At 43.4% G+C, this 21,858-nt stretch overlaps 3 protein-coding genes and 2 non-coding genes across 7 annotated transcripts; 1 reads left to right on the top strand and 4 right to left on the bottom strand.

Moving 5' to 3' along the window:
• Window positions 1-796: 796 nt before the first annotated feature.
• Window positions 797-7,300, bottom strand: nop56 (NOP56 ribonucleoprotein homolog). Its single transcript, XM_047584294.1, has 12 exons — window positions 7,155-7,300; window positions 6,060-6,149; window positions 5,862-5,976; window positions 4,851-5,015; window positions 4,441-4,639; window positions 3,807-3,994; window positions 3,399-3,550; window positions 3,109-3,209; window positions 2,420-2,568; window positions 2,086-2,207; window positions 1,509-1,628; window positions 797-1,275 (listed from the first exon to the last, which is right to left on the bottom strand). Exons 1-12 carry the CDS (start codon window positions 7,155-7,157, stop codon window positions 979-981), a joined length of 1,701 nt encoding a protein of 566 aa, XP_047440250.1. The 5' UTR covers window positions 7,158-7,300; the 3' UTR covers window positions 797-978.
• Window positions 1,707-1,774, bottom strand: LOC125007492. Its single transcript, XR_007112712.1, has one exon. It is a non-coding gene; the product is annotated as a small nucleolar RNA SNORD57 (small nucleolar RNA).
• LOC125007497 lies at window positions 3,635-3,754 on the bottom strand. Its single transcript, XR_007112717.1, has one exon. It is a non-coding gene; the product is annotated as a small nucleolar RNA SNORA26 (small nucleolar RNA).
• A 1,557-nt stretch (window positions 7,301-8,857) lies between the features above and the next one.
• Window positions 8,858-11,839, top strand: mlnl (motilin-like). Of its 2 annotated transcripts, none has more exons than XM_047584297.1 (5): window positions 8,858-9,140; window positions 9,667-9,797; window positions 11,239-11,340; window positions 11,473-11,578; window positions 11,729-11,839. In XM_047584297.1, exons 2-5 carry the CDS (start codon window positions 9,678-9,680, stop codon window positions 11,734-11,736), a joined length of 336 nt encoding a protein of 111 aa, XP_047440253.1. In that variant the 5' UTR covers window positions 8,858-9,140; window positions 9,667-9,677; the 3' UTR covers window positions 11,737-11,839. The 2 variants fall into 2 exon arrangements, with proteins under 2 accessions (XP_047440253.1, XP_047440254.1); XM_047584298.1 differs by lacking the exon at window positions 8,858-9,140 and adding an exon at window positions 9,213-9,282.
• A 187-nt stretch (window positions 11,840-12,026) lies between these two features.
• zgc:64106 (uncharacterized protein LOC393348 homolog) lies at window positions 12,027-21,464 on the bottom strand. 2 transcript variants are annotated; one of them, XM_047584295.1, is made up of 6 exons: window positions 21,207-21,463; window positions 17,611-17,850; window positions 16,646-16,735; window positions 16,319-16,507; window positions 15,110-15,219; window positions 12,027-12,423 (listed from the first exon to the last, which is right to left on the bottom strand). In XM_047584295.1, the coding sequence occupies exons 1-6, from the start codon at window positions 21,361-21,363 to the stop codon at window positions 12,244-12,246; spliced, it is 966 nt and encodes a 321-aa protein (XP_047440251.1). In that variant the 5' UTR covers window positions 21,364-21,463; the 3' UTR covers window positions 12,027-12,243. The 2 variants fall into 2 exon arrangements, with proteins under 2 accessions (XP_047440251.1, XP_047440252.1); XM_047584296.1 differs by lacking the exon at window positions 16,646-16,735 and having other exon boundaries at window positions 21,207-21,464.
• Window positions 21,465-21,858: the final 394 nt, after the last annotated feature.

Genomic DNA, 21,858 nt, shown 5'->3' with positions numbered 1-21,858 from the left:
CTCCTAACCTACCTAGACCAGACACCCTCACCCCATAGCAATGACACTCCTTGATGTCAGCAGCCTCACAGAGACCTGCACTGAAAGAGTTTTGGAACAACTCAAAAAACAGCACAAATTCAATTCAGTATCTGTAGGATTATCCATAAAGCCCCCTCCCCTTAACCCATAGGACCCAAACCCCACTAAACATCCTGTTTCCAGACACTACAGGACAACCTCAGACGGTCCATGTCCATTCACTGATGAGACACAAGGGAAACCTACACAATATTATGAAGGTGGTCATAATGTTATGCTTGATTGTTATATCTTAAAGAGATGACCTGCGTTTTTCTTTTTGTAATGTAACTAAGCCCAGGCAGATGAATTCAAGTTGTCCTCACCTCGAGGACATTCTCAGGCTTTACAGCAGACGACCGTTTTTTCACCTCAACCCGCTTCCTGTTCAAGTGTTGCCTGAAACAGCCACGTCATTTTAAGGGTTTTTTTCTTATGCAGGTGCACGAGGAGTCACTCCTTTGCTTTCTAACCAGTTTTCCTGGCAGTTGTGGATAAAATCTTTAACCAATCTAATACCAGAGCTTCATCAGAGCAAGTGTGACTTTTAGCTTTTAGGTCGTCCTCTTCTCATTTTGTAAAGCTGAACTGCTTCAGATACATTAACATTAGGGTATGTGAACCTAAAGCAGGATTTTAATATGAAAATATGAAGCCCAAGTTATAACTTTTGACCCTAGATAAGCTTCTGAGAACCAGAACATTTGAATCCTCTCCTAGAATTGACAGACAAAACTTTGATAGACAAATTTATTTACAGAAGTCAAATTAAATGTCATCATCTTCAAGGCACAGTTATAAGCATGAATACAGTCCGACATGAAGTTGCAACATAAACTAGCCTCAGATAAATGCAAAAAGGGAATAAAAATAAGCTGTACACAAAAATAAAGATTCAGTCTCTGGACATACTCCGATTTACTCTGCCGCCTCCTTTTTCTTTTTTTTCTTTTTCTTCTCGCTGACAGGTGTTTCCGGGGTCTCGTCTGGCTCTACGGCCTCAGTTTTTTGTTTCTTTTTCTTCTTTGATGGAGTCTCGGTTTCCTCCGCTCCGTTATCTGTGGCAGCCGCTTCCTCTGCCTCTGCTTTTCGCTTCTTTTTCTTCTTGCCTGGAGTCTCCTCCGCTCCGTTCTCCGCCTCCTCCTCCATCTCCTCGGCTGCCTGCTTCTTCTTTTTCTTCTTCACGACAGGAGTGTCTGCGTCTCCGTTCTCCACCTTCAAGGAAACGGGTAAACGGTCAGTTAATAATATCTAACGAGCTGGGCTGATCAGTTAAATGAAACTCATGTGTGTGTCAGACTCTCTTCAGTGATCAGGCCCACTGTTTGGGACCAGCCAATGGTTCGGAGTCAGGATGATCTGGCATGTCGTACACTGAGAAAAGACCATGTGCGGGTCCGCTCTCAAATCAAAACATGCGTGGAGCCGATGCTAAAACCAAAGCTCACCTCGGCGTCGCCGTTGGTTTCTCCGTTTGCTTCAAGTTCTTCCAACTTCTTCTCGCGCTTCTTTCGTTTCTTTTCCTTCTTCTCCAGTTTGCGCTTCATCTCGGCTGCAACGTCAGTAGCCTTAGACGGAGGGAAGAGAGAAACGTCGTTACAATCAGCACAAAACCAACAGATATTCAACGAAGGGTCGATGCAGCTGCGTCAGGCTCATTAAATCAGTATTTACCCTCACAGCAATGTCAGGCAAAGACTTGTCATCATTCGCAGCATTGACTGTATCAAATGTGCACTTTTCTGAACTATATAAAAAAAGAATTGCTGTTCCAACAAACTAATTTGTGTCTTTCCGAGCTTCTCATACATCAGACTAGAGATCGACCAATATATCGGGCTGATATTTGAGCCTTTTACTGGTATCGGCATTGTTATCATTGTCTCCATGTAAATGGAGGGAGAAAAGGCATCGGCTCAGAAAAATTAGCTGCATGTATCGGACAAGGCAAAAATAAAATCACTATCAATCTGTATCGGTCGATCTCTACATCAGACCCAGGTCAAAGTAAATCTCCACGCTCACCTCTTTCACGGCCTCTTTCATCACATCCACGTTCTTCCGTGGCACGTCGCCCGTCTCGTAGAAAGACAGACGCTCCTCCACCTGTTCGCGCAGTTTGTCTCCAAACACGCTTGTGGGTAGTTCTGTGAGAAAGAAAAAATAATGACGATCAAAACGAAGCCCTCGTGCGATTAAAGCGAGCTCATCAGCGTCCGAAAAGACGCGCGGCTTTGCTCAGGAAATAGCTTCTCAACATCAACCCGAGGGTTGGATACTGTTGACGAAAAATATCTGCATCATCGCAATTACGCCACAAGAAAATGAATGCGTCGTTCTGCAAAAGGTCTTCACTCACCGGAGAAGCAGTCGATACGGGAGGCGATTGTGCACTTGTTCGCCAGGTATCTGGAGATGCGGCCTTTGTTCTTGGCGGCTGCGCGACCGATGAAGGTCGAGTGGAAGATGAGGCCGTACTTGGGGGTGTTGCCTCGTGTCTTCAGGGCTCTGTGAGACAATACAACTGCTCTCACGTTCAGGACAAACAGCAAGTTTCCAGTAACAAGGATGTAAATGTTTTTTGGGAATGAAAGGTGAGGTACTTCTAAAGTTTGTGTTAATTTTCACATAATAGACTATAGGGCTATAGGCGTTCATGGAGAGGCTTCTAAACACAGGCATGTCAGGGCTATAAAGGAAATTCAGATTTTCTACAATATGAACTCTGATCTGAGACAGCTGCTATAAGAAATGTTATAGGAAAGCAGGCGTCTACCTAGAATAATCTGAACTTTACGACCACATTTGAAACCTAACATGGTGTAACTTAACCTTTGCTTCCATGTTAAATGTAAACTAGTATCTCATTTTTCTACCTCTGTGCTGCGAGTGGCTGCTCAGACTGTGGGGGTGCATTTGGCCGAGAGGGATCACTCCAGGGGGAGACGTTAAGTGTTGGTCTCCTCCGGTCACCCTGCTCTGCTCCAGCCCAGCCCTGCCATCACTGCAACCACTGTTTTCCCCAGCAGGGAGGGGGGGCCCCAGTACCTGAACAGGGCCTTCTCTGCTCCCAGGATCTGAACCGTGGACGCCGGGTACTTGGCCAGGTTGGTTAAACTGCCGGCGTGGGAAATGAGACGAGCTCCGACCTGAACGGGAGATAAATCGGGTCAGTTTCTCCTTTGAAAAGGTCGATTTTGATCTCGATGCGAATCATGTTGACCATCAGCACCGGATGTTATTCATCACACACATTCAGTGGATTGACAGATATTGGTATAACATCATTGGTCCATACATGTCAGAACTTATAGATATACACAAACACAACTGCTTACCACTTCTCCAATCAAAGCTGCCAGGTTTGGAGCCACTTGGCTCATCTTTGAACGCAGATACTCCTGCAGCTCCAGACGATAAGCGGCCAAAGACACGACACGATTGGAGAACCTCTCGATGTTGATCAGATCGATGGGGGAGATATCCATACCTGGAGGAAACAGACCCGAACTTTAACACACTCGTATCATACGTTTACAAAAATGCCACGCCTATAATATTGTGTGCAATGTGAGGTTGTTTCTCCCGACAGGATCCGCAGCGAGGATTTAGGCCTTCGCTACAGGTTTATGAGAGAGCTACTCTACCCCCCTGTGTTAGGCACCAAGGACGATTAGGGGTCCAGGGTGGGCAAAAAAGGGGCTTAATGCACGTCTATAACCTGAAGTAAAACTCAGTGTGCTGACCCATAGATGAGCGAGACGCATCCAGGATGGCCTGCGCCTTGGCGCTGTCCATCACCACCTCCTCCAGGCTCTCCAGGCTCTCTTCCGACAGCTCCTTCCTGTTGCCGATGAGCTGAGCCAAGCGACAGTACATCGAGTTGTCGGTAACGATTTTGATCAGCTCTGGGAAGTGGTATCCGTACCATTCACTGTAGACCAACAACAAAAGACATTAAAATACCCGCAAAGCCTCATTAGACCTTTCAATCCACAAACACATGTAATGAGTGTGAGTAGATGCACATGCCCAGCTGTCTCACCCAACAGCGGTGCCCTAGCAGACAACGGTTGGCAGGGCGGATGTGTTAGGTGGGGTTGATGTACCTCCCGTTTCTATACAGACAGCACTCTAGAACGCACTGTCTGTGGTAAGCATTAGGAGGACAGTTAAACATCAGCACACGTATTAAATGTGTAGCTGCTGCCTCAAAACCCAATGAGTAGTCTATGATATTAGTGTGCCTATGTTAATTAAAAAAAAAAAAAAAAAAAAAAAAAAAGATGCGGTGCAGCAAAGGAAGTGCTAACCAAATTCAAAGCTGCACACCGGTACTGAATCATAAGGTGTATTTATTGTGAGACGATTGAAGCTTACCGCACACGCATGGAGAAAGTATTGATGTCTTTGTCCAGCTGATCCAACAGAGCGATGGACTGGATGATCATGTTGTCGGCCCTGTTGACGTTGAACTTCACTTTAGCTCTGGAGTAGCTGTGGCCCAGACCCAGCTGTGCCTTGGAGGCGGCCTGGCCGGTCAGACCCTTCACCAGGGAGTGGAAGTGCAGACGCACGCCTGACAGGACAGAACACACGAAGAGGGGTTTGTCTGGGCTCAGAGCAGCAGCAGCGTTACACAATGCGTCCAGTGGCTGTTCAGATTTTCAGTAACAACCTTCATTCATTAGTCAGGATCAAATTCGCATCACAACAAGCCACGTTAAACACAGACATTTCCCCAAGAAACATTTGGTCCCAACACATGGTGGTAGCGAATCTGTCCTCACCTCTGGTTATTTCAGCCACCACTCCTCCAGTCTGGATAGAAAGGCTAAACTCTTCTTGTAGAGCTGCTCCGATCTTCGCATCCGAAACACCCAACACAGATTTCTTCTTCCCGCTGCGGGGCAGATTTGTCTCTAGGAACAACTTCAGGTCAGCGTGAACCACACCTGCGAGGGAACAAAAGGAGGTTACTCAGCTACTTAAACCATGCACAAAAGGGCCCGGCTAATCGCAATCAACTCTTAATCGTTTTTTGTTAGATTTTTTTAAGTGAACAATATACACTCACTTGCCAAAACATTAGGTTGTCGCTGATAATGTGCAAATTTCTTTATTGTATTAACATTTTTGTGTTAACATACTTCTTACATAAATAGGTTAACAATGTAAATTGTAATTTCATTTTGTGGATTTTGAGCTGTGATAACGACCCATACTGGTCATACTAGTGAGCTAACCTCAACAGAAAGACATAGGCCTAGTCATGTGATTAATGCAACGACTAGCTGGGAAAATGTGTGTTCTGTCTTTTAGAGCTACGGTGCTCTGACCAGAAGAAAAGATTAAAAAATAAGTTTAGTCAACAATTCAGTAGTATCTCTCCACCACAAACCACAAAAAGTGAAAATGGGCGAATCAGCTCAGTTATTTTAACAAAACGCTGAATGTCATAGCCTTCATGGCGCCAAGATCTACACCTGAACAGACGAATGTAGACCATCCACACAAATTTAACCAATAAATGTTCTAAACAGAGATTCCAGATTAATTCTGAAATCTTTAAAATAGCCTGCGTAAAACTGAATTAATTGCTCAAATGCATCATCTGTTTTTCATGATAATAGGCGCTTGGTTTGTCACAAACTGGGAAATTTCTAAATGACGGTCCTCAGATGTTCAGGGTTGAAATTAAATTGTCAGCACTTCACAATCAGTGGATTGACAGATTATAAAACATCATCACAACTGAGGACTCGAATAAATAAGAACTGAATAAAGAAATGAAAACTTGCCTTCGGAGATGGCGTTCATGTTCTCCAGCGCACCCTGGGCTGACTTGAAGGGGAAGAAGGCAGCCAGGCTCACCATGCTGTTGAATTTCGCCAGGTTCAGCACACTCTCCTCGACCTGAAACGACAGGCAGTCAGTCCCAATCCATCCAAAACATCACAGCGTGATCCAGCAGGGAGCGGCCCTGAGGAGAGACCCACCTGGGGGAGCAGCATGCTGATCTCCTCCACCTCTTTGATGGCGAACAGCGCATAGCCTGCCGCATGCTCGAACAACACGTGTAACAACACCTACGGGGGAAAAAAAAACAAATGCAGAGGTTTGAGGATCTAGGCCGAGAAACTTGTGGGAACACACGACCAGAACGATCAAGTTTGTAAAAGCTTCATTTACAGTTTTCACCGAGAGCCCACGTGGTAACCAGTAATGCGTGAAAAAATAAAAAAAAAAATGGCAGCAGGATTCCGCTATGGCCTTTTAAGTGTAAAACCTACACTGAGTACGAAACATAAGGAAAATCGGAGACCCAGGATGAAATTCAAAATAAAATTTATCATTCTACTATCAACTCAGGTCATCCCTGGGGCGGACTCAACTAATGAGCAACAGTAAAATTATAGGCCGGGAACAAAGAGGATCATAATGCGAATAAAGTGGTAATAAATGGACGTTAAGACTTAAGACTTGACCAAATGTAATTTAACAGCTACTATGCAAAATACACTAATATTTAAGACTTAAAGGCTTAAAGTTGAGATTGGGATGACATTTTAGACATATTAAGAAATGTTACTTTTTTTTCGGATGCACTAAATGTATTAATAACCTAATAGTTAAGAAGATCTTGCCTATAAAATGCGTTTTTGTACACTACTGGGAACCACGTTGTCACCTCCGTGAAACCACGTGTTGACTGGGGCCCGTATGTAAGCTAACGCACGCTAGCTGCTTAGCATAGCCCGAAAGCGCTAACTCCTTTGACACCGGCTCCAAGTACATGCACCACTGAGTTTAACACTATTACAACTAATACAGATACCACCTCATCTGCAGAACATAGTCATCGTTCCCATATTTTAAGCCGAATACGTGTTTTATTAAGTTAATGTTAACTACACAGGCGGCTAACCGCTCCCCTGAAAGGCCTTCAACTCCAGGGTGGTAAACACGTGAAACTAGTCATTTCTGTTCTTTAAAAGTAAGCGACCCTGAACAGCTTTTTGTTGTGTTATATAAGCAATATATATATATAACCTATGCGCCTAAATCTGCATACCAAGAACCACTTGTCTTACCATGATTTGGAAATCTCTGCGGCAGCACGCACCGCGCGTCCGCTCCGCAGCTTCACTTCAGGAAAAAGACGGAGGGGCTGCACACGTTTATACGCATTCACTGGTTTCAGCAGCAGCGCGACCCACATGACCCACGTCCCGTTACACCCGGCTAACATCGCGAGATCCCGCGGAGGCGTCCGCTCTACGCCTCATGTACACTGACTGGCTAAAAAAAAAAAGAAAATAATAATATAAACAATATAAAATTTGGTTGAAGCTTTGATTGCAGGACGCATTTGTCGCCGCATTGTTTCGACCAGAAGCTTCTGCAGTGTCTCAAGATTTATTTCCATCCGGTGTTGCATTCATTTTTCACCATGATCTTGTATTGACGGCACATTTCACAAAGCCTTCTCTCCAGCACATCCCAAAGATTCTCGATGGGGTTAAGGTCTGGACTCTGTGGTGGCCAATCCATGTGTGGAAATAATGTCTCAAGTTCCCTGAACCAGTCTTTCACAATTTGAGCCCAATGAAAACTGGCACTGTCATCTCTGAATGTGCCTGTGCCATCAGGTAAGAAGAAAAAAATCCACTGGTGGAATAATCTGGTCTTTCACTATATTCAGGTAGTTAACTGACTTTCTTTGGGCATAATGTTGCTGAACCTAGACCTGAGCAACTGTCTGTCCATCTATCTATCTAAACTGGCAAACATGTGCAATTTAAATGGTTTTATAAAAGTTTCTCTCTTTCCATACTGTCCACAGGAATGGACGGATCTTCAACTTCCCAAAACCTGTGTCACTGACACACGTTACTAGTATCAAGTTGTTTTTTTTGTGGATTTTTTTTATAAGGAAAAAGTAACAACTAACAAACTATGGTAATTACAACATCTGTTGTCTCCACATGTCTTTTACAGATGTGATTCACACAAGTATTTACAAGTATTTGTCTTCCCAGAGTTAGAGATACTAAAATGCTAGGAAAACACAACGTCACTGTGCAGATATATAAGTATAAAAATATCATAACTACCTCATATAAAAACATCCTAACGCTAGGTGAGAGAAAAATGTAACAAGAGCTTTTGCATCATAGTGAACGTGTTCCATAAAATTCTTCAAAAGAGCTGTACTCGTGTGCCCAAATGGCAATAAAGCAGATAGAATAATGGCAATGTTTTTAACTGAAACACTTCTGCAGAGTGTTCTGCCCCAACCTGCAGTAAAAGTTCACCGCCGCGCACGAACACAGTTCCCGTGTCATATTTCGGGGGGGAAAAAAAGCATCAATAAAGTTCTTCAGAGTCATGAGGTTACCAAGTGACGGATGTATGTGGGTCTGCATGCGCGCAAACAACAATTTAGTGGCAGGTGATAAATGTCACATTGTGTTAGATAATAACTTGGAGCAGATAATTTATGTCCTGACCTCTCTGGGTACTTTGTCTCCCAGCTCTACTCCCTTTCAGCAAATTAACTTGGTGACCAAAAACGGAGACGGCCACAAACAGATTAAACTTTGGATGAAACCACTGGTTTCATCATCTTCTTCCTAATGTGTTTACGCCTCGCGCGATGAGTGATTTACTTCATGTTCTCTGTTCTCGGAGTTCCCGCAAACTCACAATACAGCGGCTCATTCACACGTTGTATAGTCTGCGCAAACACTGCTCAGACAGAGTTAGCTGTCAGTGTCCATTTGTCAGTCTTGTCAAAGGCCGACGTAGATGCGGCACGGTGGGCTTGCTACGCTAATAAAAAAAAAAAAAAAAAAAGCCAGATTCCTGAGAAATGTCTGCGTTTCCAGGAGCATGGAGCATGGAGATTGCTTGAAGCAGCCTGTTGAGGAGCGGATGTGAGGGAGGACAGTAAAAAGCTTAGGGATCAGGACAGGGCTTGATATAAAGGCTCGCTGGGACAAGACGCTCAGACCAGTCAAGCTCTGCTCATCTTGAAGCACACTTCCCCAAGCAACTGACCAAAGCTGAAACAGCACGTGAGTAACATATGGCTGCTTCTGCTTCTCTGCTTCTCCCCTGACGTCCCCCGGGTTTTTTCCCTTGCTCCCTCTTCCTTTTCTGCTCTTTGACGTCCTGCCTTCACCCGCTTGCATTTGTGTACAGAGCTGTCTTGCTTTTGTAAGTATGGCCGGTTTCGCTCGGGCTCCTTATCTGTCTTGTCTGTGGAGTAGGCTGTTTTGTTCTGCTTCACATAACCCCCCACACTTCTTTCCTATCTCTATTTGTCAACCCCCCCTCCCACCCCCCTTGCATAAGCATGGGACACCGTGTGTCCTCCTCTCGGCTGCTCTCAGTTATGGCTCGCACATAGTTTCTGGCACGCGCACTCTTCACCTCATGTCAGAAGCTGATCTATTTTCATCGCCACCTAAGAAGGCTTTCCATCATTTCTGCAAATCTCTTGAACTCGGGGCCACTCGCCCCTCTCCATGTGGGAACGTAGCCCGTGTTGTTGTGTGACCCTACTGTTGTGAACTGACCAACGTGTGTGTTTGTGTCTAGGGGAGAGCGGAATGAGCATGCGCGGAGCCGTGGCTGCTTGTGTGGTGCTGGCGTGCGTGATGGCACTGCTGGTCGAGAGGACAGAAGGTCACATCACTTTCTTCAGCCCGAAGGAGATGATGCTGATGAAGGTAATGAGCTCGCGCACAGAAGGAGGCCTGAGCTGAAAGAATGAGTCGCTTAATTGTTTACCCGAGCCACGCCGATGTAATCAGCTATTACACCAATCATTAACTGACTTTGAACGCAAGTGGCTACCAGCCACCGATTCATATCCTTTCATGTGAGCTTAAGTATTTGAACAATGCTCTGGAAAAATAAAGTTTATTTGGAATTTTAAACTGCTTTCTGAAGCGTTGCAGGAAAAACAGTTTAGTCTCCAAGAGAGCAATTAACTTGTAGATTAATCCGATTTAAGAGCTCGACGGGGAACGATAATGAATTATCATTCAGCAAATTCTTTCCTCTGTTTCTTGTTCCCAGGTTCCAGCATATGAATTGTTATTGTTACGTCTTCCTCTTTTTATTTTTATTTCATGTTTTTTTTATCACAAAATATACCATAGGGCTTCAACAGGGTGTCTGCGACCCCTAGGGGTCTACAGAGGTACTCGAAGGGGGGGTTGCAAAATCTTTGGTTGATTAGACAATTTTTATACATTTCTCAATTATATCCAAAAAAAAAAAAAGATTAAATACAGGGATGAATCGAGGGATAATTACACGCTATCTATTCAGTCCCAGACGCACGCTGCGAAATCTTTGGTTGATTAGATATTTTTGATATGTTTTTTAAATTTCCCTCCACAAATTTAAATGCCTTTAAATGCACATTGACATGAATGCAACATATTTTAGTACGGGGATAAACGGAGGCAGAAGACGTCATCTTTCAGTCAGTACTTCACTCATTCAGCGATACAGGAGCTGTCAATCTAAGCCTCCTGAACACAGTAGGACCCACTCCTATTGCAAGAACACAAGAATATTCGAACCTGTGTATTATTTGATAGCTTACTGTTGAATGTAAAGTGATGATAATAATGTATATTTATAAACAGCACTAGGCCAAGTTTAATATAGAACAGATATAGTAGTAGTAGTAGGGGGTAAGTACTTGATCTCTCATCAGTTTGGGGGCCTGAAAAACGTTGAAGACCCCTGAATTATACGTTTCTGAGTTTTAGTGTTCAAAACCAGGAATTCGATGACGATGGTTGTGGCAGCTCCTTTTTGCCCCCTTTTTACTTTTGTTTGTTTGTTTTTCCATGGGGCCCCAATTATTGGACAAACCAGCAGCTTTGACAGGGAGGAAAGGTTTTCAGATTTCTTAGCGTAGTGTTGTGTTTTTCCTGACACACTAAAAGAAGTCTGGTTTCCTGCAGGTCCTAATCAGTCCAGTAAGCTGATAAATCGTCCACAGCTCTGGAATCAAACACAGGAGTTTATTGAAAAAGTATTCACAATTGCACATGTGTCTTCATGCAAAAGAATTACCAGATGTTGTGTCCTCTGTATGACACAATTTTGTTCTCTGTAAATACACCTGAGTCTGTTTTGTGTTTGCTGCAGGAGCGAGAAGGCAGGAAGGACATGGAGCCACGATCAGAGGACGGTCAGTTTGAAGAAGTCACCGTCCAACAGGTCCCTCAGGTGGAACGTGGTGGAAATCCTGTGAGCACAAACACACACAGACACACACACTCACCCTCATATCCGCCAGTGCTACCTGGGTTTTCAACCAGCACGCTACAAAACAACCCCGTACACGTCCTTAACACCTCCTTCGTGCGCCTCTCTTTCCAGGATAAAACCGTGGAGTTTGCTGTCCGTCTTTCACCCAAACAGCTGGATCAAGTGGCTCCGGTGCTCGAAGAGATCATCCACGAAATAGTAGAGGAGCGTCAGAAAGGTATTTTATTGGAGCATGCACACATTCATCAAAATAAAGCAACAAAAAGCCACCTTTTGGCCTTGGAACGCTTTTATTATCAATAGTTCAATGGACACAGGTGATAACGCTTTGATTAAAAACCAACTCTCACTGTCTTTGTCTCCGCAGCCAAATAGTGAGGCACAAACGGATGAACTCTGTAAAAATTCTTCAAGAAGCACTGAATGTCTTATTGTGTTGTAATCGATCAGTCAATAAAGGGAGATGTGATTGAGTGAATCTGGCTTTTTCGGGTGTCATTTCTGAGGAAGCACGTCCCGGCCACAGGGTGTCAGCATCTGTCTCGTTTTCACTTCACTCGTTCACATGGATGGATGTCACAACACCCCCAGGATTAGAAGAAAAGTTTCCTTTTTTAGTAGGACAGTTGTTATGCTGCCTTTTTATAAAGTGACTGAGCGTATTATTGCAAGTGACAAACCTTATTTTATTTCTTCTTCATAAAGGAATAATACACTTAACAGTTAGTTTCACAGTTTTTGATAGAACATATATGTCCGTCCGTAACTCCGCAAAGGGCCTCACAGGCAGCTCCTCACCCCACATCAGACCGGCTCAGTGGATAAGTGCAGTAAGGAGGTGGAATTTGACCCCCTTTCCCGTTATCTTGCCAGAGAGCTGTCTCAGAGCTTTGATGTCAGTCTCTCGCAGACCTCAAAATCCTTGACCGCCAGGGCGGCGTCTTGGGCCAAAGGGGCAGGGAGAACCAGGGAGCAGTCGCTGTCAAAATACTTCCCAGTGACCCCCTCTAACTCTTCTGCTACCGCGCAGTAGATTGGACAGACTGCGCCCTCTTCTGGAGACTGAGAGGGAGACAAAGGTGGAGAAGAGGAGTCAACAAAAGTTATGCATGTGCATGTTGAAATGTCTTCAGGTGCAAATACGCAAACAGTCAGGAGTTGTTGTCTAATCTTGATAGAAAGTAAAACTCTGATGGCTGGTTGGAGCATATATATACTGTATATATGTGCAGATACAAATCACAGATAACTATCTAGAATGTAATAAACTACTACTCATGTGTCCTTGGATCCCAGGGAGACATCTGACACGGTTGACCGTAAAATTTTTATGGGTCTAATGTTCACGACTCACCAATAGAAAAAGCCGCTTTCTGTGTCACTGACAGAGGCATAAATGTTTCGAAACAGTTTTTAAGACTTGAGAAGTTTAGAATGAGAAATCAGTTCATAACAAAAGTTGGGTTGATTTGACTCTGCTCCTGGTTCATTCATTTTCCCATTCATTCATTGTTGAAATCCAGTTTTGTGCTGATCTGAGTGACTGGACAGAGGGAGAGTGAAGTGCACCTCAGACATAAGATGTTTCCTAGTAGATCAAATTGAATACTTATATTTTTAATAGTTTCAAACTTAATATAATTCACAGCCACGGTTCGCAAGTAGGTTTGACGTTTTTTTTTTAGGATATTTATTAACAAAGTTAAGTTAGCAGCCGCTTTACACGTTCTCTCCTTAACTATAGTGATGAATTTCACAATTTAATGTGTGGTGGTTCAGGGTGTAGTTATCATTTTTGCTTAATTCAAATCGCATACTTATCTTTAAACTTTAATGTAGCTCAATAAACGGAACAGTTCACGTTAGCTATTGTGCTAGCTGTTGTTACATAATTTCACTAGAAATGATGGATAAGCGGTGACGAATAAAAACACTGGAGTGGAGGAGGAGGGGGAGGAAGATTCATAAATGAGTTTGACCTCTCTGGTCTAGACAGTGTTTGATTTTGAAATGTTGTCTTGATCTAAACTTGAATACATTTGTGTTTTGTTTATTTATATTTATTTATTCTATATTGTATTTAGTTTATTTACATGTTTTAATTTTCTTTGGTTCCAGCTGTAACGCAGTGAGACAACCCAGTGTATGTGTTATTTTTAACCCCTGAATAGGGTAACTTTTACTCATTGGATTGGGTTCTTTGTTAAACGGGGTAACCCAAGCACTGGGGTCAAAATATCCCATCGTTGATCAACTTGGGTTAATTTTTAACCCAGCAGTTTTTAGAGTGTGACCCAGAGCGACTCTGCAGGTCCTCATTAGGGTCAGGCCACTTTCCTTTCCAGTTCCTAGATCCCTGCATTGGCTCTCCATCAAAACAGGGAAGGCTTTAAAAAATTCCTATAATTAACTGATTAAGATGAATAAATCTTTGAGCGGAACGCAGCTTATATCTCGGGACTCATCTGCTTTATATGCTGAGTAAATACAGAGGAGGGAAATGGGCCAGCAAGTTAATCACAAGCATAGCATATGATTCAGAAACATATGATTGCATAGATAGTGACAGAAAGGATCGTGGTGGATAAATGCTGAGTGCATCATGGGAAGTCTCCCACCAGCCTGGACCTGTCACGGCACTTTACTTAGAAACAGGAGAAACCTTAAGATGACTAAAACTACTAAAATTGGAACAATTTAGAGATGAATTTCTGGGGTAATCTGTCAAAACTCACGATGTTATGCGCATCCTCGTATATAAGTGAATAAGTCAATGCTGAGTGAAAAATGTGTCATCCTGTTGCAGGAAAATGACTCCTGCTGAAGTGCAAAACGTTGCAGGGGAGGAAAAGACAAGCCACAGAAACCACAGAGGTTTTCGCCTATTGCAATGTGAGGTCGCACCGCAGAGGAGCTGTGAAACATGTGGTATTGCTTGTTGTGGTGTTTCCTTTCCTGGTCTCAGTGGTTTGCACATTAAGCTCAAGTTCTGCCAGTGAAAAGATTTTAGTGTTTATTTGCTTTTGCTTTGCCGATTCCCAGATTCTCCTGCTCTGATATCCTCCTGGGTGTCTACCCTCCTGACTTTTCACCAACCCCCTTGAACACAATTCATTCTTTTTTGGAGCCTAGTCTCACATAGAGTGTCTGAACGTTGTCTCTTCTGAGGCTTCCTGCCATACATACATACATCCTCTGTGGATGGGACTGCATTGGAACTGCATTTGCCTAAGCCATTGTTTTCTTAGTCTAGCTGCCTTAGGTTAAGGCAACTTTACACTGTGCCCTTAGGTTCACTTTCTGAGACAATATATCGTCGTGGAGACAGTTGCAAACTTTTTAACTAATGCTTGCAACATGGCCACACATAAAATTTCACAATATTGTGTGCATGTTCAAAGGAAAAATGTGTTTCATCTAAACTTTTCAACATCACTAAGTTCCCAAATTGTCTGTTTACACCGAAATACAACAGGAAGGTTAAACCTCTCCGTGGCACCACACGCCTTTCATTATGCATATTTATCGTGAACCAGTTCTGGTACTCTGGTATTTCTTGGGAAATAGCTTCTCTGTGCTGACCTCCTGCATGCCTCCCTCTCATTACGCATGCTGATTCAGAATTCTGTCAAACCATGTTTCTCATTTTACTTTGTGAACCAAGCGAGGCGTTTGAGAAGGCGCCAGCAAATCAGGGAGAGGTTCTCGTGATAATGACAAAGCTGTGTGACATGCATGACATGGGTACCTTGAAGAAGAAAAACCCAATGACGTTGAAGAGGCAACGGATCCAGAAAGAATAGTGTCTCATCACTTCTGTCATGACAACACCAGGGTGGACCGAGTTTGCCGTGACACCTAGTACGGGCGCAGCAACAAAAGCAGGCACATATGATATTTAGACAACAGTACAGTACAATGCAGACACAAATAGGGAGGTAACAATAAGGAAACCAGTCTCACCAGAAAATACGTCCAGGCTTCCTCTTAATGCTATTTTAGTAACAGGAAATTACCGAAAAGGGAAAGCTTAAGCTGCACTGCTGATTGGAAGAGCGCATTCAATTGTGTTTTACCACCAAGCCTTTTATTACTGTGTACACGCTTTACACACAGACAATTCACAATTTATGTACGATGTGTTCAAACCACTTAGTGTGTTTGAACACGCCTTGGAGCTGAAGTGACAAAGCTGTCCTTGGCATTTGAACACAATAGAGACAGTATTAGTTAGGCTTTGTACAGAGCTTCTTCTGGCTCCACAGGAAGCTGCACCAAACATGATGGATTTGTTGTTGGTAAGATGACAAGTTGAAACAAATGACAAAAATCTGACTCAGTTGGTGGTAAAGTTGCATGGTGGGTAATGTGGATGTGACCCACTTCTGTAAGAAACTTTGATTCAAGCTAAATTTAAAGGGATTCGCCACCACTATGTGAAAATTTACGTTAGAAAAAGCGTTTTTAAACTGGTCAAGGCATCGTGAGCGCCGCTCTTAGCTTTACTGGAGCGAGAGATGGGCAGTTGTGGCAAAGTCCGTGCTGAAAAGATCAAATTACCCGTTGATCTACATTCCTACCCTCATCTCTGGTGATGAACCTTGGGTCATGGCAGAAAGAATGGCATCGCAGATTAGGGCTGGCTGAGCTCAGAGATAAGGTGTGGAGATCGGACATCCTTACAGGGGCTTGGAGCACAGATACCGTTGCTACTGTTGAGGTGCTGAAGTGGTTCAGGAGTCTGGTGAGGATGCCTCCTGGTAAACCCCTTAAAGGTTTACCAGGATTAACTAGGTGGGGAGGAGAGCCCCAGAATTCGCTTGGGGAGTTACATACAGTATCTCGAGTGGTCTGACCTTGCAATGCCTTAGGATCCCTCATGAAGAACTATAATTTCTCGCTACACATCTGGGACATCTGGAATACCACTGCCACAATGACGCAAATTTCAGCCCACCTGTCTCCTTTAGCCTGCGTGCCAGCTCATTGGTGCAGATGACATTGTGGAGCTTTGTGTGGTTGTAGATTTGGTCCATGTGACCAAGCAGGTTCTCGCCACGAAAGTGCGAGAAGTCCACTTCACCCTTTTTATGGTTGACCGAGCTGATGGTGACAATGCGGGCTGGAGCTGAACGCTTGATCAAGTCTGGAACGAAACAGAAGCAGGCAAAGATGGAAAACATAAAGAAATATAAAGACAGAAAAAAAAAAAAGATGTTCGGCAAATCATGACGATGCCAGGCAGTTTTCATATCCACAGTATGGCTGATGCATCAAAGCTTACCCAGCAGCAGGTTGGTGAGAAGAAATGGCCCCAAATGGTTGGTGGCAAAGGAAAACTCCAACCCATCTTTGGTAATCTGTTTGGGTAAACCTGACAGTGGAAATTAAAAAAAATATATATATATATATATTGTCCACAAAATGTTGTATAAATGAGTTCTTAACTGACAATATGCATTCCAGATTGCATCGCCTTTAACTTGGTGTCTTGACACTGACGTCAACCGTCTTCAATATATTAAAATTTTGCATGTATTCCTTCCTTTGGATCGAAACGTTGGTTATGCCTGCAACTTTTTCCATTCAAGTAATCCTGAGAGCTATCAGTGTGAGACTCCACTTTCTCTTCTGTACCATTTTGTTTCAGTGTGCGTTCTCCTTTTTTAATATGCATTTCCTAACCATTACAACAACCCCCCAACGCTACCTAAGATTACATAACTTCTCCCTCTTAAAAATAAAGGGCATTTACACATTCAGTCCCAATAAACAAACTCTCATCTTTACGTTCACGGACATATAGGTCACATAAAGAGCTCATCACCTCCTGTAAACACTTACAAACATGCCTCTGTTTCACAGCAGTTGACTTGCGAAATTTAAAAACACACAAAGCTGGGTTGGTTTATTTATCCAGTAATCAGTGTGTTTTGTAAGCAAGGTTGTTACCAGTGGAAACCATAGAGTTATGGCTTATGGCTTGTTTCCAGATGTGCAACAGATGGTGAATTATGAACGCCATGTTCTCTGTGTGCGGGGTTCATGTTTTCCATTAGGGTCCTACCAGCTTTTGTGCAGCTAAACTAGACTTTGGTTTATAGTTGCTGCTGGGAAAAGTCCAAAAGGACTGCAAAACATATATGAATAAACCACTGTGTGCGGCAAATATTTTTTTTACTTGTGCTTCCCAAAATGCATCTATTAGTTGAGATTTAAAACACATTCTGCTCCTGGGACATGGGTCACCTGAGACTGCAGCATTGTTGACGAGGATGTGGAGAGCTTTCTCCTCCTCCAGAATCCCCTTGGCAAAATCCCTGACAGAGTCCAGAGAGGAAAGGTCCACCAGGCGCAGGTGGACGTCCGAGTTTCCCGTTTTCTCCCTGATTTCATTAAGCGCTTCCGTACCCCGGCTTTCGCTTCGACATGCCAGGATAACACGGGCCCCGCGCCGTGCAAAGTCCAGGGCAATGAACTTTCCAATCCCTTATCAGAGTGGACATGGGAGAGAGCAAAAATAAGTAAGTTGTTGACAGCATAAAGATACTGCAAAGTTACTGGTTTTTAGGTTTATCATTTTGTGTTTTGTTGCATTCAAGTGATCAGTGCTGGTACACGACTCTTAAAAATGCACCCATTTACCGAGGTTAAATGTGGGCCGGATGTTTCAGTGCAGCAAAAAATGCAACTTCAGTCATGGACTTTGAAGTTAAAAAAAAAAAAAAATTGTTGTTTTGATCTTTCTCAGTGAAAAATAGTCGGCAGATGTTATCATTACAAAACTTTATTGATGCCATGCTGCTGTTCTGCCTGCCAACAAAATGTTAGGCTCTTTATCGTTGAGATTTTCTGTAAGTCTCGAATTTTGAACTTTCTGGGAAGTAAATAAAAGATACCATTCCAAAAATAGCACGGAGATGGATTTTATTTTCTCTAATACACCGTACAAGTCATATGTCTGCTGAAAGCGTCTAAAGATGTCAAAACCACAAAATAACACGTATGGAATCACATTAGCAAAACCTTTTTGCGTTTTTACAAGTTTATACTTGAGTTTATACAAGACGGTGTTTTTAACAGGTCAGCATGTTTGGAGCGATGATTTCATCAGCCGTCAAGGAAATGTCACATATGGCGGCTGTGTTTTATGGTCTTCTTCTAGCACTCTCTCCCCTCACAGAGCCCAGATGACAATTGCCAAACCGGATGGAATGGCATGTCACTGAACTATGTTGGGGGGGGGGGGGGGGGGGGGGGTTCAATCTGTATTACAGGTTGGGAAAAAGTAATGGGAACTATATTTCAGCTGGCTGGGGTAACATGTAGACATCTGGAGAGCAGAGCAGCTTGATGTTAACAGGAGTGGAAACAACAGCTGGAACGCTAGCCCTTAATGGTGGCCGACGAGCCTGCAGAGGGCCCTGATAATCCTGCGCTTCCGGCTCCTTGTACTGATTCTCTCCCCCTGCATTATTTCTTTCTTTGTCATAAATCTCTAGTTAGTGCACTTTATAGGACCGCCGTGTCTCCCCTCCAGTTCCAGATAATTCTGAATTTCTAGGTCTGAGCTGGCGCTTGAGAATTCTTTCCTGCTGAGAATGTTTATTTGTCCCTTGTGTTATTTTTGCTTTTAGTGCTTCCTTGAGAAAGACAGTTTCATGCCTAAACAGCCGATTTTGTGCTAACTTTTCCCTGGAGAGCCCAGCGCCTTTAGTTTTGCCTATTTTGGATCAAAAGTCAGTCTTGTTGACTTTTACACGTGATTTTGGTCTTTTGCGTTCTGGGTCCGACCTCCGACTGGACAGCCACCACAAGTTCAGTATGGCTGACTGAAGATCTGACTGAAATGCTGTCAGTAATAAAGGCTAGCAGGCCCGATGTTGGCTGACAGGAAGGTAGCGGACGCCAACAAACTGAACTGGTACATATTTTTTACATTGATGTGTGTATTCTTATTACAACTGCCTACTAAATCTGTGAAAAGGTGTTCATATTGTCTAAATTGCTGTTTGTTCTGAACACTGGTACACTTAGAGTAGGAGCTGCTGTAACAAAAAGTAATTTCCCTTTGAGATTGGGAACGCGATGATTCACTAAGATGTTGCAGGAAGCAAAAAGGAAGCTTGGATGTGGAACAAAAATTCCTTTAACAGGGGCTACTTTGGTTCACTTTGGTGGCACGGGAGGGCAAAAATACGAATGCTGCAAATGAAAGAGGGCTTTTTAATGAACTAGGCTGCCGTTGGTCTGGAGGACAGGTAGCAGAATCACAGCTTTTAAAGAGACAAGGCAGACAACTGCTTAGGGGTCCCCTGTGGGCTAACAAACTTTAAACCACAGCATCAACACTGTGCTCAGATTTTGATGACGGTGGGAGAACTTCCCGAGGAGCCCCAGTCTGACACAACTCTGCACACTCAGTCCGGTCACATCTCATTGCATGACTCTTTGCGACATTTAGATGGGATGACTGTGGCCAGTCCTAAATTAGAGGCTGTCAGTTTGAAAGTGAAACAAGAAAGAAAAAAAAAGAAGAAGAGGAGAAAAGAAAACAAGATGTAGGTAGGTAGGTAACTGGATTGGCGTCAAAGTCTGGAGGTTAAAATTCAGAAAATGACAATATCAATTCATATCAAATGATTGTTTTGAAATGATGGCACAAGCGTGCACGGAAATCATTTGCCAAGGCACACATGCTTCGCCCTCAGCCGAGGTCTTCATACCGTCCTCTCAAGTTACCGAACTCGCCCCAAGTGTTGCTCTAAGAGCCTTTCTGGACCAAGTCAAACCATAAACTCTCCCCACATCTGTTTAATGTGTAACTTCCTGTTTTCCCTCACTTGCTAATCATTGCCTGAGTTACTAATAATCATCCACAGAGGCCTAATTTTGATGCCGCCATCAAGCGCACAAATCATCTGACACACACAGTGAACCCCAGCCTGTCGTATCCTCTGGAATATTCTGTGGTCCAGCAGCTGTTTCCCATTTTGCATGTCAGTCCACATATAACACCAGATCTCTGAGTTTAGTCCGTTGTGCTGTCACCCTGCTCCCCCAACAGCTGCATTTTTTAAGCTTGAGTCTTGAGTCTGTCACATGCAGGGCTCACAGTGCATTAATTTAATCATTATTCTAACAAATGCTGAAAAGCTACTGTTGTTTATTGTTGCGTTGATGAAAAGAAGTTATCACCAAGTCTTTTCTTGCGTTTAAAAAAGGCGTAATTGCAAGGAAGAACACACACACACACACACACACACACACTTGTTATTTGAGGAGATAACGGTGAGCAGTAATCAGGGGTGAACTCATCTATTAGCTCTATGGGCAATGTGTTAATGACGCAACGAAATACATCAAGAAACGGAATAGCTCTGTCCTATTTTCTTTGTCCCACGCTTCTTGATTTACTGACGCAGCGCACACTTTCAAAACGTTCATGCTTTTTTGGCCTCACTCCGCAGCTTATCTGTCCCCAGACAACCACCTTGAGAAATCATGTTCACACAGTCCACACTCCAGACGCGCCTTCGCCTCTCCCGTTGCAATTTAACCTTGATTTGCCAAGAAACAAACTGACACTATTACGCAGAATGTATGAATGCAAAAAACAAAATCCACAAAAATCCGAATATCTTTTTTTGCTGTTTTTATTTATCTTTCTCAGATCAATACATCCGACTTAAGTGGTGGATAACAATCGCTTAGTTTGAATTACCACGTAGAAGAAAAAGAGGCATCAGACTTACACCTACTTATTGTTTCCAGATGCTGTATATTCACAACGTTACACTGACATCGCGGCAATCTGCTATATAGTCATGTTATGATCAACCAACCTGTATTGGCTCCCGTCACAATAGCTGTCTTCCCAGCCAGGCGCACGGCGCACGACTGTGGATCCCAGCGAGCTCTGCGCTGCAAGCGTACAACGAGACCCAGCAGTGCCGTGGAAACGGCCCAGAGAGGGTGACAAAGTATATCAAAGAGAACCATGTGCCCGCTGGGGTCGACCGTCTGCTAGAAAGAAACACCACACGACTGCGGGAGCTGCCAACCAGCGTGCGCCTCACACGTTGTCGCCACAAGTAGGTGTGACCACAAACCCGAGCAGGGAACTTTTTTTTTTTTTTTTTTTTTTTTTTAGCAGGACGCAGATTAGGGCAGCGGTGGAAGGGCTTCGCTCCAAAACAATAACTTGAAAGTGTTTTGGTTTTGATGTTATCGCTGCTCTGAAAACTTCAACAACAAACAAAGAGGATTTGTTTCAGGAGAGGCAGCTGATATAAAATGCCCGAAGTACATCTAATATTGGTTAACTAACGTTACACGACTAACGCACATGTTTGAAGATCTTCATCTTTAAGTATTAAGGGTATTTGAGTCTTATTCGACTAACTGGCTTTTATTTGACTTGAGACCGGAATGTTAAAAAGCACCTCACTCACAATGAAGGGAACTTAGCCCATAGGCAAACAAATAAGATTATAT

The sequence above is a fragment of the Mugil cephalus genome, chromosome 4 (assembly GCF_022458985.1).
Source record: "Mugil cephalus isolate CIBA_MC_2020 chromosome 4, CIBA_Mcephalus_1.1, whole genome shotgun sequence".
Taxonomy (NCBI): domain Eukaryota; kingdom Metazoa; phylum Chordata; class Actinopteri; order Mugiliformes; family Mugilidae; genus Mugil; species Mugil cephalus.
The sequence above is the reverse complement of the archived record's forward strand: the minus strand, read 5'-3'. Positions and strand labels throughout refer to the sequence as shown.

Excerpts from the sequence above, each read along its gene's own strand:
- mlnl (XM_047584297.1), top strand. The coding sequence starts at position 9,678 with ATGAGCATGCGCGGAGCCGTGGCTGCTTGTGTGGTGCTGGCGTGCGTG. Across the intron at positions 9,798-11,238 it reads AGGAGATGATGCTGATGAAG|GAGCGAGAAGGCAGGAAGGA; the intron begins GTAATGAGCTCG and ends TGTTTGCTGCAG. Across the intron at positions 11,341-11,472 it reads TGGAACGTGGTGGAAATCCT|GATAAAACCGTGGAGTTTGC; the intron begins GTGAGCACAAAC and ends CTCTCTTTCCAG.
- zgc:64106 (XM_047584295.1), bottom strand. The coding sequence starts at position 21,363 with ATGGTTCTCTTTGATATACTTTGTCACCCTCTCTGGGCCGTTTCCACG. Across the intron at positions 16,508-16,645 it reads TCTCACCAACCTGCTGCTGG|ACTTGATCAAGCGTTCAGCT; the intron begins GTAAGCTTTGAT and ends GTTTCGTTCCAG. Across the intron at positions 15,220-16,318 it reads ACGCAGGCTAAAGGAGACAG|GTGTCACGGCAAACTCGGTC; the intron begins GTGGGCTGAAAT and ends CGCCCGTACTAG.
- nop56 (XM_047584294.1), bottom strand. Across the intron at positions 3,995-4,440 it reads ACTTTCTCCATGCGTGTGCG|TGAATGGTACGGATACCACT; the intron begins GTAAGCTTCAAT and ends GTTGGTCTACAG. Across the intron at positions 3,210-3,398 it reads CAGCTTTGATTGGAGAAGTG|GTCGGAGCTCGTCTCATTTC; the intron begins GTAAGCAGTTGT and ends TCTCCCGTTCAG.